Here is a 12690-nt window from a genome sequence, read left to right as displayed (position 1 = left end):
ATCAATGTAACTATGTATATACCATACCTGGCCGATCACCTTGGAAGCTGAAATTCACGGAAGCGGATACCACTACTCTAGCCCTGCAGCGTTTTGCACGCGGAAGGTTGGCCATTTGGCGCGGCCCCATTCAGAGAACGCTCTGTATTTTCTGAATGAATGCAAAGTGTATTCTGATTTGATTAGGTGCAGAGTGTGATGTCACCAGGGGCGGACTGACCATTTGACAACTCGGGCACTGCCCGAGGGCCCAGGGTCAGTAGGGGGCCCCATGAAATGCCACTGGTACCTTTTTATAGGCTTTTTTGGGTGTGCTTTGAGTTTGGGCAAGGACACAGGGGCCCCATGATCCCCTATTGCCCGGGGGCCCCATGAGTTGTCAGTCCGCCCCTGGATGTCACTGAAACCCCCCCTCCCCCCCACCACCAATCTGAGAACGCTTTGCATCGATTGAGGAACAGCAAAACAATTTCTGTGCCGAGTGACTGACCTCCTGTGTTGACAATGCAGCAGGGCAGCCACTTGTCACGGGACCCAGTGATTTCCAGCTTCCGGGGCAACAGCCAGGTATGGTATACACATACAGGTGAAACTCAAAAAATTCGAATATGGTGCAAAAGTTCATTTATTTCAGTGCAGCAACTTAAAAGGTGAAACTAATATATGAGACTCATTCCATGCAAAGCAAGATAGTTCAAGCCGTGATTTGTCATCATTGTGATGATTATGGCTTACAGCTCATGAAAACCCCAAATCCACAATCTCAGAAAATGAGAATATTGTGAAAAGGTGGAATATTCTCGGCTCAAAGTGTCCCACTCTAATCAGATAATTAAGCCATAACACCTGCAATGGGTTCTTGAGCCTTTTAATGGTCTCTCAGTCTGGTTCAGTAGGAATCACAATCATGGGAAAGACTGCTGACCCGACACCATCACTGACACCCTCCATAAAGGAGGGAAAGCCTCAAAAAGGTAATTGCAAAAGAAGTTGGATGTTCCCAAAGTGCTGTATCAAAGCACATTAATAGAACGTTATGTTCTAAAAAGATATCCTCTTGTGATGTGTAGGAGAGGTTTAGATATAGATTTAGAGGATGCTCAAGTTATTGGCGCAAACATGTTTTGTACTTCTACTTCAGGTACCAAAATCAAAACAATGATGCCAGTTTTCAGAAGCCAAAAACATAGAACCTGGGGATCCTGGGTGTACACAGGGTCCTGAATTCAGCCTGACATGGACCTAAAGCCCCACTGATTGAACAGTCAAATCTATTGGCTTAGTAATGGGGTGGAGTGGGGTTAAACCCCACAGTCTAGTAAACGTCAAGGGAATGTGCATAGTTTGCTCCTATGGTCTAGGGCAGTGATGGCGAACCTTTTTGAGCCCGAGTGCCCAAACTGCAACACAAAACCAACTTTTTTATTTCAAAGTGCCAACACTGGAATTAATCACTTGCCTACCGGGCACTTCTACCCCCTTCCTGCCCAGGACAATTTTCAGCTTTCAGTGCTGTTGCACTTAACAAAGACAATTGTGCGGTCATGCAACACTGTAACCATATGCAATTTTTATCATTTTTTCACACAAATAGAGCTTTTTTTGGTGGTATTTAATCACCACTGGGTGTTTTATTTTTTGCACTATAAATGAAAAAAGAGCAAAAAATTAAAAACATAAAAGGTTTCCTTTGCTTCTATTCTAAAATTTTGCAAACAGGTAATATTTCTTCTTTGATGTGCGTTGGTGAGGCTGCACTGATAGGCAGCACTGATGGGCATTGATGAGGCGGCACAGATAGGTAGCACTGATGGGGCGGCACTGGTGAGCATTGATGAGGAGGCTCTGATGATGCACTGATATGCAGGAAATGATGGGCACTGATAAGCGGCACTGACAGCACCAACTGGAGGCACTGACAGACGGCACTGACCGGCGGCACTGCTGGGCATCATTGATGGGTGGCACTGATGGGCAGCACTAAAGAGGTGTCACAGATAGGTGGCACTGATAGGCGACACTGATAATGGGTACTGATAGACAGCACTGATAGGTGGCACTGACTGACATCACTGCTGGGCACTGACTGGCACAACCGCTGTGCACTGACTGGTGGCACTGACTGGCAGCACTGCTGGGCTGCACTGATGGGCACTGGTGGGTGGCACAGGTGGGCGGCACAGGTGGGCGCACTGCTGGGCACAGGTGGGCGCACTGCTGGGCACAGGTGGGCGCACTGCTGGGCACAGGTGGGCGCACTGCTGGGCACATGTGGGTGCATTGCTGGGCACAGGTGGGCGCACTGCTGGGCACACGTGGGTGCATTGCTGGGCACAGGTGGGCGCACTGCTGGGCATAGGTGGGCGCACTGCTGGGCACAGGTGGGCGCATTGCTGGGCACAAGTGGGCGGAACTTGTGTGTGGCACAGGTGGGCACCGATCATCAGAGCACTGATGATCAGTGACCCTGATGATCGGTGCCGATCCCTGTTCTGACAACTGCCGGTTTTCGGCAGTACTTTCCTCACGATCTGACAGCGTGAGGAAAGTGCAGCCGAGAACCGGCATTTGCATTTCCCGGTGATCAGCGTGTCATTGGACACGGCTGATCACGTGGTAAAAGGCCGCTGTGATTGGCCTTTTACCATGTCACGTGATCAGCTGTGTCCGCAGGACACAGCGATCACGGAGATCGCCCGGTGCTTGCCCCCGGAGGTGCGCAGGAGAGCGCGTTCTCTTCCTCTTCCTCTCTTCCTCCTGGCGTGCCCACTGAGATGGCTCTGCGTGCCATAGGTTCGCCATCACTGGTCTAGGGGATCCCCAGAAACACAGCCAAGTGAACAGGCTTGCAAGCCCACCAATTTACCAAACACACACCAAAACCTCTACAGCTTACTGGGGTTCTAGTATTGGATAATGAATAGTTGGAGTGAGGCCCAAGAGACGGGTAGGGTCTGCAGGGATTCCACAGGGATGTCTCCAAGATCTGACATATCAAATAAAACACTAAACCACACCTTCTCCTTGTGCCAAGCCATTTAATGATCACATTTGTACTGGTATTGTACCGTTGAATAGATGGGGCTAAAGGCCTGATAGGCAGGCAGTCAGGGTCTGTAGGGACAGAAGGAGGTCTCTGAAGACGAACTTGTGTTGAAATCAGCACCAAGCCCCACATAGACCGTTTATCAATCTAATATCTAAACCTCTACTGGCCACTGAGGTTCTGGTATTTGACCATTCAATAGCTCGGGTTAGGCTCAATAGACTATCACGGTCTGCAGGGACAAAACGATGTTTCTGAAGACTGACTTATGTCAAAGTCAGCACTAAACCACACCCCTTCATTGTGCTAAGCTCCACCCAACACTCACATACCTAAACTTTATTGACCACTGAGGCTCTGGTATTGGACCACTGAATGGATGGGGGGAGGCCTGAGACCAGGGGCAGACTGACCATTTGGAAACCCGGGCACTGCCCGAGGGCCCGGGGTCAGTAGGGGGCCCCATGAGATGCCCCTGGTACCTTTTTCATAGGCTTTTTTGAGTTAGGGCAAGGACAAAGGGGCCCCATGATCCCCTATTGCCCGGGGGCCCCATGAGTTGTCAGTCCGCCCCTGCCTGAGACATTAGGATTTGTAGGGGTTTCACACAAACACAGGGATGTCTCTAAAGAACCGATTAATATTGAAGTCAGCACTAAAGTACACCCCATCCTTGTGCAAAGCACCAGCCAGTCCGTTTATCAATCACATACCTAAACCTCTACTGACCACTCAGGTTCTGGTATCAGACCGCCGAATGGTTGGGGTGGGCCCAGATTAAAAAAAAAAAAATGTCTGCAGGGGCTCCACAGTGACACAAGGATGTCTCTAAAGACTGCCACATTAAACTACAGCTCCTACTTGTCCCAAGCCATTTAAAAATCACAAACCTAAACCTCTACTGACCGCTGAGGTACTGGTAGTGAACCGTTAAATGGGTGGATTTAGGCCCAACAGTCAATCTGGGTCTGCACAACATGGATGTCTCTGAAGACTGACTTGCGTGAAAGTTGGCATACCCCCTCTTTGTGCCAAGTCCCACCCAAGCCATTGAGCGCACGTACCTGAACTCTACTAACCACTGAGGTTCTGGAATTGGACCGCTGAATGGTTGTTGCGGGGCCTGATAGACAGCCAGGGTCTGAAGGGGCTCCACAGAGACACAAGGATGGCTCTATAAACTGACTTGTCAAAGTTTGCACTAAACCACCTATCTCTTCTTGTGCCAAGCCATTTAAAAATCACAACGTCTACTGGCCACTTAGGTACTGGTATTGGACTGGTAAATGGTTGGGGTTAAGCCCAATAGACAATCAGGGTCTGCAGGGACACATGGATGTTTCCTGAAGACTGACTTACATCAAAGTCAGCACTAAACCACACCCCCTCCTTGTACCAAGTCCTACCCAAGCCATTTATTGGACCACTGAATGACTGGGGTAAGGCCTGACAGACATCCCAAACACAGGGATATTGCTAATGACTGATTAATGTTGACATCAGCACTAAACCCCGCCCCCTCTATGCGCTAAGCCCCGCCTAAGCCATTTAACAATCACATGTCTAAACCTCTATTGACCACTGAGGTTCTGGCATTGCACCGCTGGCGTGAGGCCCATAAGCAGTCAGGGTCCTGTAGGACAGCAGTCCCCAAGCTTTATGGCACCAGGGACCGGTTTTGTGGAGGTTCTGGCATTGCACTGCTGGCGTGAGGCCCCATAAGCAGTCAGGGTCCTGTAGGGCAGCGGTCCCCCCAAGCTTTATGGCACCAGGGACCGGTTTTGGTGGAGGTTCTGGCATTGCACCGCTGGGGTGAGGCCCCATAAGCAGTCAGGGTCCTGTAGGGCAGCGGTCCCCAAGCTTTACGGGGCCAAGGACCGGTTTTGTGGAGGTTCTGGCATTGCACCGCTGGCGTGAGGCCCCATAAGCAGTCAGGGTCCTGTAGGGCAGCGGTCCCCAAGCTTTACGGGGCCAAGGACCGGTTTTGTGGAGGTTCTGGCATTGCACCGCTGGCGTGAGGCCCCATAAGCAGTCAGGGTCCTGTAGGGCAGCGGTCCCCCAGCTTTATGCCACCAGGGACTGGTTTTGGTGGAGGTTCTGGCATTGCACCGCTGGGGTGAGGCCCCATTAACAGTCAGGGTCCTGTAGGGCAGCGGTCCCCCCAAGCTTTATGGCACCAGGGACCGGTTTTGGTGGAGGTTCTGGCATTGCACCGCTGGGGTGAGGCCCCATTAACAGTCAGGGTCCTGTAGGACAGCAGTCCCCAAGCTTTACGGGGCCAAGGACCGGTTTTGTGGAGGTTCTGGCATTGCACCGCTGGGGTGAGGCCCCATAAACAGTCATAGTCCTGTAGGGCAGCGATCCCCAAACTTTATGGCACCAGTTTTGTGGAATTTTTCCTGACCCGGGGTGGGATGTGGTTATATGGTTTTGGGATGACCAGAGACAAACATACAACTGAAGTAAGATGCTCACTTGGCACTAGAAATCCACCAGATACAGCCTAATTGTCAGTTTTCATAGGAGTCTCTGCACAGTCAAACCTCTCTGTATGATCTGCATTTGCAGCCATTCCCCAGCACTAGCACCACCTCCACCTCAAATCAACAAACATTAGATTCTCAAGGAGCACGCAACCTAGATCCCACGCATGCGCAGTTTTCAGTATGGTCCCCACTCCTATGAGAATCTAAGGACGTCGCTGATTTCACAGGAGGCGGAGCTCAGACGGTAATGTAAGCAGCTGTAAATACAGACTGATCTTCGACTGCTCGCCCACCACTTACCTCCAGTTGTGTGGCCCTGCCCGCTCACCTGTGTGGCCCGGATTCTAACAGGCCACAGAACTGTAAACTGTCCATGGCCCGGAGGTCAGGAACCTCTGCTGTAGGGTTCCACAAGGACAGATATCTCCTTACGACAGACTGACATAACTACCTGCACCGTTATCTATTTAGATTTTAGAGCCCGACTCTTTAAGGATGCTGAGAGTCAAATATTGATTCCCAGGTGCTACATGACAAATGTTGAAAAATGTTTTGTCATAAAAAATCTGCTTCTGTTCCTCATTGTCAGAAAGCAGAAAGATGGACGGCTACAATTGGATCCATCAGAAAAAAATGAAGGAAGGGGTTTCAATGTGTTCTGATAGGAATCCCTCATAGAGGCACAAAATACGGTGCTTATGAAAGGGTTACCACTGAAAGAGAGAGATCACCAGCAACACATCAGCACGATTCTGAAGTAATCTCTTTTCTTAGCAGATTTATTTTTTTTTTAAACCAAGAAAATAAACCAGCAAGTGGGATAAAATTAAAAAGAAAAAAAAAAAATAATAAAAAGAGACCAACTAAGAGACTGAGCGGTGAGGACGTCACACTCTCCTGAGTGGGAGAGAGAACGTGAGCTCCTTGTTGCCAAGACAGCTGCTGTTGCCATGGAAACCACACAATAACAAGGATCCTCGGCAGCGACGTAGAAAACTCACCTGCACCGTGATCCCCTTATTCTGATATTCTGCATGCAGACCCTGGGAGAAGAAATCCACAAACGCCTGGCAGAGGGGACCAAAAAAAAAAAAAAAGAAAAAAAAAAAAGGGAGATCAGTTATTGATATTCATCAGGTGAAGAGAATGTTTTCTTATTATTAACTGTAAACATAACAAACACAAGACAAGTAACAATGTAGCATATTAAACATGTCTGCTAAAATATGCAATAAATGGGCAAAAAAATGAGGACACCTCTCCGAATTACTGCATTCAGGTGACTCCAGTGAAGGGTACTGGCTTAGGCCTTATTCACATGGCTGTACTACAACATACGTCCGTGCGTGTGAGAGCCGTGTTTACATCATGGGGATACACAGGTGTTCCAAAGGCAGGCAGGCCCATTCAGGTCAATTGGGACGCAGGGACTGTAAGGACACAGCCGCTGTACTACAACATAAGTCCGTGTGTGTGAGAGTCGTGTTTACATCATGGGGATACACAGGTGTTCCAAAGGCAGGCAGGCAGTCCGCAGGGGCCGTACGGACACAGCCGCTGTACTACAGCATATGTCCATGCGTGTGAGGGCCGTGTTTACATCATGGGGATACACAGGTGTTCCAAAGGCAGGCAGGCAGTCCGCAGGGGCCGTACGGACACAGCCGCTGTACTACAGCATATGTCCATGCGTGTGAGGGCCGTGTTTACATCATGGGGATACACAGGTGTTCCACAGGCAGGCCCATTAAGATCAATTGGGACGCAGGAACCGTAGGGACACAGCCACTGTACTACAACATAAGTCTGTGCGTGCGAGAGCCGTGTTTACAGCATGGGGATACACAGGTGTTCCACAGGCAGTCCTATTGGGACGCAGGGACCATACGGACACAGCCACTGTACTACAGCATACGTCCGTGCATGTGAGGGCCGTGTTTACATCATGGGAATACACAGGTGTTCCAGAGGCAGTCCCATTCAGGTTAATTGGGATGCAGTGGCCGTACGGACACAGCCGCTGTTCCCAATCTGACATCCAGGCAGGTGTGGGTGCATGGCCCCAAACAGGCAGTATGCATTCAGGGCTGTGCACCCACACAGATATCAAATTGGGTGCAACTGTGTCCTTGGAGCCGCTGTGTCCCAACTGAAATGAATGGGACTGCCTGCAGGGGGATGCACAGAACTGTGCATCCTTGTGCAGGTGAATAAGGCCCTCCCGTGGGCGTATGCTGTAGTACACCTGTGTGAACAAGGCCTAATTAATGCCAAACCATACAAAAACACTTTAGAAAAACGTGTGCCCTTACTACCTTGTGGTAACAGTGTGGGGGTGACTGTGTGCCTGCGCACAAAGCAAGCTCCATAAAGGCAGAGTTTGATGTGGAGGAACTGGAAAGCTCTGCACAGACCCGACCTTAACACTACTGACCACCTTTGGGATGAACTGGAACCCCGATAATAGCTAGTCATAGATGGATTGAAACTCTGCTGGTTCAGCAGGGACCGGCCAACATTTGATCCATCTGTGGTAGGATGGCTATACCAAAGCAGGGGCGGACTGACCATTTGGAAACTCTGGCACTGCCGAGGGCCCGGGGTCAGTAGGGGGCCCCATGAGATGCCCCTGGTACCTTTTTCATAGGCTTTTTTGAGTTTGGGCAAGGACACAGGGGCCCCATGATCCCCTATTGCCCGGAGGCCCCATGAGTTTTCCATACAAAAAAACAAAACGCTGCTCCTAGAGGAGTTTAGAAGTATAGTGTCTTGCCTGTAGCAGCAGTGCAATGTCATCCTACGTGCCCATGCACATTAGGATGTTTAGAGGCGTATTTTATGCTCAGTGTTTAGAGGCAGAAAAAAAAAAAAAAAAAACCTTCAGGTTTTGCATTTTTGAGAGCAGTTTTCAGGCAGAAAAAAAACAAAAAAAAAAAAACAACACCTTAAAAACGCACCTAAACGCTAGGATAAAAAATGCTCAGAGTTAGCCATTGTGCATTGACCCTAAAGCTGAACTCTAACCCGCAAAATACTCGCCTTCAGCAGTGCGACTATTTGATATCTCGCCGACCTCTTCTCCCCGGGTTCCTTTTGAGAGCCAGGGTTTTCGGCCTCTTGATTGGTCAGCTGGTATGGCGCGACTCCCGCACATGTGCATAGGAGTCCTTCATCCTGGTACACTGGCGTGTTACAGAGAATGTACGCTAGGAGTCCTCATCCTGGTACACTGGCGTGGTACAGAGAATGTACGCTAGGAGTCCTCATCCTGGTACACTGGCATGGTACAGAGAATGTACGCTAGGAGTCCTTCATCCTGGTACACTGGCGTGGTACAGAGAATGTACGCTAGGAGTCCTCATCCTGGTACACTGGCATGGTACAGAGAATGAACGCTAGGAGTCCTTCATCCTGGTACATTGGCATGGTACAGAGAATGTACGCTAGGAGTCCTTCATCCTGGTACATTGGCATGGTACAGAGAATGTACGCTAGGAGTCCTTCATCCTGGTACACTGGCATGGTACAGAGAATGTACGCTAGGAGTCCTCATCCTGGTACACTGGCATGGTACAGAGAATGAACGCTAGGAGTCCTTCATCCTGGTACATTGGCATGGTACAGAGAATGTACACTAGGAGTCCTTCATCCTGGTACACTGGCATGGTACAGAGAATGAACGCTAGGAGTCCTCATCCTGGTACATTGGCATGGTACAGAGAATGAACGCTAGGATTCATTCATCCTGGTACACTGGCATCTTACAGAGAATGTACGCTAGGAGTCCTTCATCCTGGTACATTGGCATGGTACAGAGAATGTACGCTAGGAGTCCTTCATCCTGGTACACTGGCGTGGTACAGAGAATGAACGCTAGGAGTCCTTCATCCTGGTACATTGGCATGGTACAGAGAATGTACGCTAGGAGTCCTTCATCCTGGTACACTGGCATGGTACAGAGAATGTACGCTAGGAGTCCTTCATCCTGGTACACTGGCATGGTACAGAGAATGTACGCTAGGAGTCCTCATCCTGGTACACTGGCATGGTACAGAGAATGTACGCTAGGAGTCCTTCATCCTGGTACACTGGCATGGTACAGAGAATGTACACTAGGAGTCCTTCATCCTGGTACACTGGCATGGTACAGAGAATGAACGCTAGGAGTCCTCATCCTGGTACATTGGCATGGTACAGAGAATGAACGCTGAGCTGTGAATGCCATAAAAAGCTGCCTGCTCACATTTTTTTTTTCTAATTTGAAGGCAAAGGTCACTTTGTAATATGTTACACCTTACACCCATATTTAGGCACAGTCATGACATTTATTCACATGGATCTGTGAATAATCTACAAGTCCAGCCTACTACAGCAGCACTGATCAGCACACTCATAGTTTATTGAATCTTCTTCCAAATTTCTAACAGAAACCCCGTATGGAGGTGGGGGCAGAAAGCTGGAGGGACAGTATGCAGGAGCCTGTCATTGCACCCCCCATTCACTGCTTGTGGGCAGCAAAATGCTTTACAGTCTTCTGTGGATAAAAATAATGCACATTTTTTTTCCTGCAAAATTGTGTATTATTTTTTTCTCATAGGTGAACTTAGCCTTTAAAGTTGAAGTTTAGGTATGGATGTTTTTGCATAGTTCAATATCTGACCAATCCCTGGGGAAGTTGGAAATCAATGAAGCAGGCACAGCGATTGCCACAAGCTTTGGGGTCCAGTGCCCAGTGGCTGTCCTGTGCTTGGTGAACAAAAGGAGCCACTTGCTTGGTACACCTACCATTTAGTTTCTATTTTCTCAATGAATGCAAAGCGATCTCTGATTGGACAAGATGAGATGGGTAGTGATGCTATAAGCGCCTCCTTGCCCAGTAAGAGAACACTTTACATTCATTGAGAGAAAGCAAATTGTTCTCTGAATTGAGCCCCTGCTGAGGGAGCGACCTTCTGTATTCACTGAGCAGCAGGAGCAGCTGCTCCCGATGGGACCCAAGAGGTAGCTATACAATGATTTCCAGCTTCCACAGGGATCAGCCAGGTATGGCACATGTATACTTAGGCCAGCCATAGACGGTTCAAATCTTGGCCGATTCAGCAGGAACCGGCCGAGATTCAAACCATGTATGGGCATGTTGAATGTACCCAAGTTGATTGATCGATCAAATTGGGGACAACCAGCCTGTCAGATTTTACATGTGATTATCACTAGCAGCAGTTATAGCCACCAGCAATAATCAGTGTTTTCTCCCAGTGGGAGAACACAATGGCCCGGCGGGAGGGATTCCCCTGCCAACACTGTGTCGACTCATAGTTTCAGGAAAGAAATTCGCTCAGTCTATGGCCTGCCAAACTGGACAAGTGCAATTGCAACCCCTATCAATGTCAATCGAAACGATGGGGTCCAAAGCAGCAACCTTGCCTATGGTCCCATTCTGCCCCAACCAATCCCTGCACAGTTTACCTGCTCAGGTCTTCGGTAATATAATGATGTGGCACTGCTCTCTGCAGCATGCTCTTGTGAGTCCAGGACAGGGGGTGGAGCCATGACTACCTGGGCTCACAGGAACTGGCTTAAATGACACTTTGATTCATTTAACACAGAAAGGGATTGACGCCGGATGAATTAGTCTGCAAGGACAGCGCCAAATCGATGGTGAGTATAGCAGCTGAAGCTGATTTTATTTTAAGGAAATGCCAGGGCCTGAATGTTTTAACGTTTTTTCCAAGTTGTGATTGTTCTCCATGCCTACCTTTTCAGGTGACAATCAGGAAGTGAAGAGTGGAGTCACATACAGAAATAAAACCTGAGAGAAGTTCCCAGCTCTATCCTAACCTTAATGTTTAAGCTAAAAAAAAACAAAAAACCAAAACCAAGTACTGTATTTTTCGCTCCATAAGACGCACCTGACCATAAGACACGCCTAGGTTTTAGAGGAGAAAAACAAGAAAAAAAAATATTCTGAACCAATGGACTGCAGACACAGTACAGGGGATGACCAGAGACTGCGGACACAGTACAGGGAATGACCAGAGACTGTGGACACAGTACAGGGGATGACCAGAGACTGCGGACACAGTACAGGGGATGACCAGAGACTGCGGACACAGTACAGGGAATGACCAGAGACTGCGGACACAGTACAGGAGATGACCAGAGACTGCGGACACAGTACAGGAGATGACCAGAGACTGCGGACACAGTACAGGGGATGACCAGAGACTGCGGACACAGTACAGGGGATGACCAGAGACTGCGGACACAGTACAGGGGATGACCAGAGACTGCGGACACAGTACAGGAGATGGCCAGAGACTGCGGACACAGTACAGGAGATGGCCAGAGACTGCGGACACAGTACAGGAGATGGACCAGAGACTGCGGACACAGTACAGGGGATGACCAGAGACTGCGGACACAGTACAGGGGATGACCAGAGACTGCGGACACAGTACAGGGGATGACCAGAGACTGCGGACACAGTACAGGGGATGACCAGAGACTGCGGACACAGTACAGGGGATGACCAGAGACTACGGACACAGTACAGGAGATGGCCAGAGACTGCGGACACAGTACAGGAGATGGCCAGAGACTGCGGACACAGTACAGGAGATGGCCAGAGACTGCGGACACAGTACAGGAGATGGCCAGAGACTGCGGACACAGTACAGGAGATGACCAGAGACTGCGGACACAGTACAGGAGATGACCAGAGACTGCGGACATAGTACAGGAGATGACCAGAGACTGCGGACATAGTACAGGAGATGACCAGAGACTGCGGACACAGTACAGGGAATGACCAGAGACTGTGGACACAGTACAGGGGGTGACCAGAGACTGCGGACCTTTGGGCAGGGAGGGGGAGCGGGTATCTGAATTTGACAGGTACCCACTCCCACTTCCGCAGGAGTTGTCCTTCCTTCTTCCCGCGGCGGCTTCTGTGACAGCCGGGTGCCCACTGCGCATGCGCGAGAAGCGCTGCGCTTTGTGAATGGCCCAGAGCCTTCTGGGACCTGCCATGTGTCCCAGAAGACACAGGACCATTCACAAAGCGCAGCGCTTCTCGCTCATGCGCAGTGGGCACCCGGCTGTCACAGAAGCCAGCGCGGGAAGACTGCAGCGATGGAGCGAGGAACAGGTAAGGTCCTG

General features: G+C 49.7%; 1 protein-coding gene across 2 annotated transcripts in view; it reads right to left on the bottom strand.

Annotated features, from left to right (window-relative positions):
- HSD17B12 (hydroxysteroid 17-beta dehydrogenase 12) overlaps positions 1-12690 on the bottom strand; it is a 229022-nt gene that overhangs the window by 7968 nt on the left and 208364 nt on the right. For both annotated transcript variants that reach the window (XM_089663878.1, XM_089663877.1), the window contains one exon: positions 6534-6599. In XM_089663878.1, coding sequence (XP_089520004.1) covers positions 6534-6599 — 66 coding nt within the window. The remainder of the gene's footprint in view (positions 1-6533; positions 6600-12690) is intronic.

This window comes from Staurois parvus, unplaced genomic scaffold, assembly GCF_062004578.1.
Source record: "Staurois parvus isolate SC_StPar_1 unplaced genomic scaffold, SC_StPar_1.0 ptg001795l, whole genome shotgun sequence".
In the NCBI taxonomy this organism is placed as follows: domain Eukaryota; kingdom Metazoa; phylum Chordata; class Amphibia; order Anura; family Ranidae; genus Staurois; species Staurois parvus.
The sequence above is the reverse complement of the archived record's forward strand: the minus strand, read 5'-3'. Positions and strand labels throughout refer to the sequence as shown.